The following is a 6695-nucleotide window of genomic DNA, read 5'->3' on the forward strand; positions in this document are numbered from 1 at the left end:
CCTGGGATCACCTTTTCTGCGCGCACTGCTTTCCAGACCCCCGGGCAGTGGCTGCCTTGCGATGTGACTCAGGCTGGTGCATCTGGGTCACCAAGGCACGAATTAATTGCAGCAGCCACTCAGGACCAGTCCAGCCCGGCTTTTCTTCTTAGTTAAATAGCCTGCTGTTTTCTCAGTCCCAACCAGCGCGTTTCTTGCACCGGCAGCTCCGCCTCTTCCCATGTGATGGTTTCTGTTTTCCTTTCCTTTCCTCCTACAGACGATCGGGAGGGTCCACTCCGGGTAGCTGCGTCTGCTGCTCGCTCGCTTGCCGCTTCGCCTTAGGGAATTGATTTGGGAAATCAATTCTGTGAGTATAGGGGAGGGCTCAAAGCTGCCGCGAAGAAGCGCACACATCCCCCCAGTTGCAAAAAAGCGCTGCGCTTTGGTGAAAACTCAAGGAAGCGAAGAGTCTGGTGACACCTTGAAGGCCTGCAGATTGATTGCAGTAGGAGCTTTCCGGAGCATCCGACCAGCTGGCCTCGAATCCTCAAGCTTTTCCCACAACGAACCGTGGCCCACTTCCGGGTGTCAAAAGGCTCTTGGTTTTTTGCTGCAGCAGTCAGTCACTGGGTTGGCTACCCTTCAGAATATGGGAAGGGTGGGCTCTAGTGGTTAGAGAAGGGAAAGCCGGCAGCTGGGAGTCTTGTTTCTCTTTTGGTTTGCAACAACTCATTGGATTGGGTGAGGTGAGACATGGGGCTCTATCCCGCATTTGTGGGTGCAGGAGGAATCTTTCATATTAAGTCAAAGCTATTTTATTTGCTTGCTTAGTCATCTGCTGTTGGGAATCACTGGTGGAGGCAGTGATGTCCATTAACTGGATGGCTTTAAAAAAGGATTAGAGAAATTCATGGAGGAGGAGGAGGCTATCAGTGGCTACTAGCCATAATAGCTAGGCTCTGCCTTAACTGCCAGGCAGCTATGCTTCTGAATATTATTATTAATAATAATTATTTATTAAATTTTTATACTGCCCTATACCTGCAAGTCTCAGGGCGGTTCGCAAGATAAAATCACAATATAAAAACATAACCTGGCTGCCCACTGCGGTGCTTGACTAGATGAGACTTTGGCCTGATCCAGCAGGCTGTTCTTATCAGCTATTTTGTAGCTTCTTGTAGCTTGCTCATTTACTTTTGTAGCGTTTTTCTAATTTACAGGTAATTGATTTCCTCTATTCTGTAGTTTTAAGCACATGCGATGCTTGGAATGCTCTCTTTGAATGGAAGAGCTTAGTAGTAGTAGTAATAACAGCAGCAACAACAATAATAATAATTAATAAAACAAAATACAGTAGCCTGCTGCTGATTTTTTTCCTGATTTGGATCTTGAAAATGGCTAGAGCAAAGCTCCTATGCCTTTAAATACTCATTTAGATAGTTGTCAGGAAGGAAAAGTGGGACAGAATTAATGGCAAGGAAAAGAAAGAGGGAAGTCAGGGGCGGGCCAAGGGCCACATTACCTTCTGGGCGAGCTTCTGAGGGCCACATGATAGTGGTGAGTGTGGCCAGAGTAAAAAAAATAGCAGAACAATTAATGTAAATCTTATTATTGTGGCGAAGGCTATTTTCTACACCCACTCATGAACCCTGCTGTGTTCTCCATCCAAGCAAGAGGCATGATCAGAGTTCAAGGACGCATTCCAGCCAGGCATAAGCACTAAAGGAAGAGTGCAATGGAAGGTTTAGGACAGGGTCCCCAAACTAAGGCCCAGGGGCCAGGGGCGGCCCACTCGCCTTCTAAATCCGGCCCGCAGACGGTCCAGGAACCAGCATCTTTTTACATGAGTAGAATGTGCCCTTTTATTTAAAATGCATTTCTGAGTTATTTGTGGGGCATAGAAATGCGTTCATTTTCCCTCCCCAAAATGTAGTCCGCCCCCCCCACAAGGTGTGAGCGACAGTGGACCGGCCCCCTGCTGGAAAAGTTTGCTAACCCCTGGTTTAGGAGGAGATGTAGTCGGGGGTATTTTGTTTTGCTTTAAATCAAGTCCAACACTTTTCAAACAGCTTTTCTTCTGCCTCTGAACAACTAACTTCAGCCTGCAAACGATTGCGACCTGTTTTTTAAAAAAGGACAACTGTTTGAAATGCATTAGGCATAATTAAGCAAAAAAAAAAAAGCTGGGATTCCTTCCCTGTGACAGCTTAACCGGTCATGATTTGCAGCCTTGCCTGAAAAGTGTGAAGGTGCCGTTCACCATTTCCACATGGGGTGGCCATGGAAGATGTAAGGAAAGCCCTGGCGGATCAGGCCTAAGATTTGTCCCGTCTAGCACCCCGATCATAATAAGCTTCAGGGGCGTAGGAAGATAGGGGCGGTGGGGGCGGGCCGCCCCGAGTGGCGGACTCCAAGGGGTGCCATCGCGGGCACCTGCCCCACCCCCAAAATGTGTGCCCCGCCACTCCAGGAGGTGCGCCATGCCCCCGGGAGGTGTGTCAGGGCCCTCGAACGCGCGCCACGCCACTCCGGGAGGCGACCCCCGCCCCAGAACGGGGGCTAGCCCCACCCCCGCCCCCCGGAGCATGAAGCTCCGCCACTGATAAGCTTGAAAAGGGTGCACTAGCTGTTTGAGCCGAGTTGAGTTGTGTGGAGGGAATTTTGCCAAGGGCAGTTTTTCTTACTCTGGGGTGACAAATGCCCCCAATCAACATTTCCTCTTTTGTACAACTAATTGAAGGAACAGGAGCTCAGTCCTCTTTGGCATTTGGAAGCTGAAAACCCTGATTTCCTTCCCTTACTAATTTTGGAAGGGCCCCAGGGCTTAGCGGTTTAGACAGTGGCATTCAGGAGAAGGAGAAAACAAAAAAACCATACAGACTTGGAACACCAAAAACCCTGATTCTCTTCTTTCCCCCTTGTGCTCCTACCAGAGCCTCTGCCACTAAGACACCATGGAAATCCAGGAGATGGACCTCAGAGAGATGGGTTCTGTGATCCAATCCCGTGTGATCTTGGAGGTGTCCAGCCAGGTCCAGTCGCTCCTGGATTCCCTGGAGACCACCAAGCTAGAGATCGCCGTGACAGGCGAATCTGGTGCAGGCAAATCCACCTTCATCAACGCCCTGCTGGGGCTTAGCGACGGAGACCCCCGTGCTGCTGCTACCGGCGTCATCGAAACCACAGCCGTACCCACATCGTACTCTCACCCTCGCCTGCCCAGCGTCCTCCTGTGGGACCTGCCGGGCATCGGCACCCTGTGCTTCCAAGCAGAGCGCTACCTGGAACAAGTGGGTCTCGAGAGATACGATTTCTTCATCATCATCGCCTCGGAGCGGTTCCGGGAGAACCATGTCAGGCTGGCCCGCACCGTGGGCTCCATGGGCAAGCGTTTCTACTTCGTCCGCTCCAAGGTGGACCAGGACCTGAAGGCTTCGCAGCGACGAAGGCCAACCCGTTTTGAGGAGGCTCAGGTGCTGCGGGAGATAGAGGCGGACTGCCTCCGCCAGCTGCGGAAGGAAGGCCTGGATTCCCCCAAGGTCTTCCTGGTCTCCAGCTTCGAGCTGCACCGGTTTGACTTCCAGCGCTTGCAAGACACTCTGGCCGAGGAGCTCGAAGGCCACAAGAGACACGTATTGCTGCTCTCCTTCCCTTGCATCACGGCAGCAGCTGTGGAGAAGAAGAAGGCATCGCTGCGCAAGCACATCTGGAAGAAGGCGTTGCTGGCCTGCGCCGTCTCAGCGTTGCCTGGCCAGAACCTCCACCTCAACATTCCCATGCTCATGAAAACCCTCCACTCCTACCGCAAGAGTTTCGGCCTAGACGACGAGTCCCTGGGGGTCTTGGCCCTCGCGGCCTCCAAGCCCCGCCACGAGCTGACCAGTCAGGTGTGCTCAGCATTGGGGAAGGATCTTTCGGAGAACGCTGTGCACGCCGTCCTGAACCAAGCTGCCTTGTACGGCCAAGTGGCGGCCCGCGTGGTGAAGAACAAAGTGCCTCTTTTTGACAACATGGTAGCTGGGGCCATCTCTTTCGTGGGTGCCTATTACCTGCTGCATACCGCCCTTGATAGCTTTGCGCAAGATGCCCAAAGGGTCCTAGGACGGGCCTTTGCTTTGGAGGATGAGGCTCAGGGCTCCCTCTGCTACCCTCCAGAACCAGGATTTATTTTTGATTGAAGGTGGAGCAAGAGAGCTCCTTAAAAGTGCTTGGGGATCGTAGGTGCCTCCCCCTACTATTTTATCCACCAGTCCTGCTTCTTAGTCACTTAGGTCTAGCTAACCCAGGAAAATGCAGTCAAAAGTCTTTGTGGGATGAACTTCACGTTGGCAGTACCATCCAAAAATCCTGATGCACCCGCTGATATAACTGGAAATATCTTCTGTAGTTCTACTAGATATTGTGGGTTACTGTTATCAGAATCCTACATATGACGTCCAGTGATACAACTTTTTGTGGAAAATAATAAATTGCCAAAAAATCCCAATGCAAATTAATTCAGTTGGCCTTGGGAAATTTCCTGAGCCCCTCGAGTCGTTGAATTTAGCACGCTTGCTTTTATTTGTGTTTCAGAAACATAGCTTAAAACATTGATTAGAAGTCAGGCTTCCCTAATGCCATATTTGCAGTTGGCATCCACTGTTGCTAATGAACTGATGAAGTGGAAACATTTTTGACCCAAATCACTGACGGCGAGTGCAATCACTTTTGTTATCCTCCTGTAGCCGGGACAGTAGAACCGTACAGATTTCGAAGCATTATAGAGCATCGACAGAAGGTCAGACTGGACGTGGTACCAATGGGATCTTTCCTTCCATTGCGAATCACAAGCATGGTACACGTGGGTGCAATTCTGATCAGGTCCACGGATGAAAGTCATTTCCCACCCATGCCATGGCCTTGATATGGCTCACCAGCTATTTGTAACAGGAAACGCAACACTCTGAAGAGCACGCCACATGACAGTGACCAATCCTAGTTCAGCCGTAACTGTGGACAGGGTACCAAACTGGCTAGACAGTTTTCCAGTTGACTATGATTGCAGGATGGGAAGCAGAGAAGTACCATCTCTGTCTCCCTTTCTTTGCAGGATCTCTTCTTCTCAAGTGGCTACATCTGGGAGGGCTGGGAGAGATCATAACTCACAGAGACTGTGTTTGCTTCTGACTTGGCTTCAAATGCATCTAACAGAAAGGAATCTAGTGGGAGGCAGACCACAACATGATGAATTGGAGCCAGGAATGTGAAGATTGTGCGGCGACACTGCCAAAGCACAGGGTTTTGATTGTGTGAAGCTGGAAGGAGAAGCAGCTCTTTAAATGGCGGAAACTGCCTCTCCTGTGGGAATCACTTTGCAAATGCAAACTTCAGGTGCACTTTTCTGTAACTCCACTCAGCTTGTTACCTTAACTTCAGAAGTGACCAGTTTTAACATTGCAATCCCTGGACTGCATCGTCTGTGAGCAGATTTATTATTTTTAAGAGTCATCTTGTATTAAATAAAGTTGTATGTGAGTGCGAGTTCTGGTGCATCTTGATCACAGGTGCAGGCAGTACAATCCTCCTCCAATGTTAACACTGTTCAGTAGATTGTGAGCCATTATCGTAGTGTGCCAGCTATCAAATTGTATTGACCACCTCATGTGCTTTTTGAAAGTAATAATTGATTTTCGAGTTAGCAGTCTCCGTATCTGAGTCATAACCCAGGGCAATCGCTTATTAGTTTGACCAGCAAGGAAAATATATATAAATATATGTAAAGGGCATTTCTAACCAATAAATTTTTCTATTTTTCTGCATATGGTGCCTTTGTGCCTTGTTCATTGTATCCTTGGGGTCAAGGAGACCCTTGTGAAGCAAACAAAGAGGCAGTGTGGAACACACAGGGAACATCTGAGAGATCACGTCCTTCTCCACAGATCCCCTTGGGTGGTGAGATTCACAGAGGAGGCCCTCTTGGTAGCTTGACTGCTTTGAAAGCTTCAGGGGGCGGGGCTGCCCAGGAAAGGGCCTTCGCTGTGGCATCCCCTAAATTGTGGAACTCAATCCCCATAGACGTTCATCTGGCTCCTTCACCATATGATTTCCATCAGATTCTGAAGATGCACCTCCTTACACTGCTGTTTGACATTTGAGATGTATTGTTTTAGTGCTTACCGTTGGCCTGATCCAGTGGGCTTGTGTTCTTAGTTACTAAAAAGTAAAGCAGAGAGTTCCACATTACAGGGCTTTCCTGCTGCTGGGTAGCTTAGATGGGGACACCTCAGCAAATTCTCCTGGTGAAAGCATAACTCCCATTTTCATCAATTCCACAGCAAGTTGTGATTCTGCTTCAAGCTTAGGTTGCCACTAGTGTCCAATGCTTTAAATGCAAATGTGCAAGAGGACTTCTCTCCCTTGTCCTATAGCACCGTCATTTCTTCTCCTTCTGATCTTGAGCCTGTGTGTGTTGTTACTTCTGAAGTCTGAATGGCACCACCAGTGCACAAGGCGTCAAACCCCTTGGTTTGCAGAAGTACAACAAATCTTTGTGGGGGTAGCCACAAAGGGGAGGGGAAACCTGCAAAATAGCGCAGTGGGTACTGAGAAGGCTTAGTAACCATGTTATGCTAAATGAGTGGGTTGGGGAATGGGAAATTCGGAGTGGGGAGGGTTCTTGTAATCCTAAACAGTTCTTGTAATCCTAAACAGCAGCACTTCATGCTGCAACATTT

At 49.3% G+C, this 6695-nt stretch overlaps 1 protein-coding gene across 1 annotated transcript; it reads left to right on the top strand.

The window, feature by feature from the left end:
* On the top strand, nucleotides 1-5780 carry LOC118087813 (interferon-inducible GTPase 5-like). Its single transcript, XM_035120824.2, has 2 exons — nucleotides 1-349; nucleotides 2916-5780. The coding sequence occupies exon 2, from the start codon at nucleotides 2937-2939 to the stop codon at nucleotides 4158-4160; it is 1224 nt and encodes a 407-aa protein (XP_034976715.2). The 5' UTR covers nucleotides 1-349; nucleotides 2916-2936; the 3' UTR covers nucleotides 4161-5780.
* Nucleotides 5781-6695: the final 915 nt, after the last annotated feature.

This window comes from Zootoca vivipara, chromosome 6 (assembly GCF_963506605.1).
Source record: "Zootoca vivipara chromosome 6, rZooViv1.1, whole genome shotgun sequence".
Taxonomy (NCBI): Eukaryota; Metazoa; Chordata; class Lepidosauria; order Squamata; family Lacertidae; genus Zootoca; species Zootoca vivipara.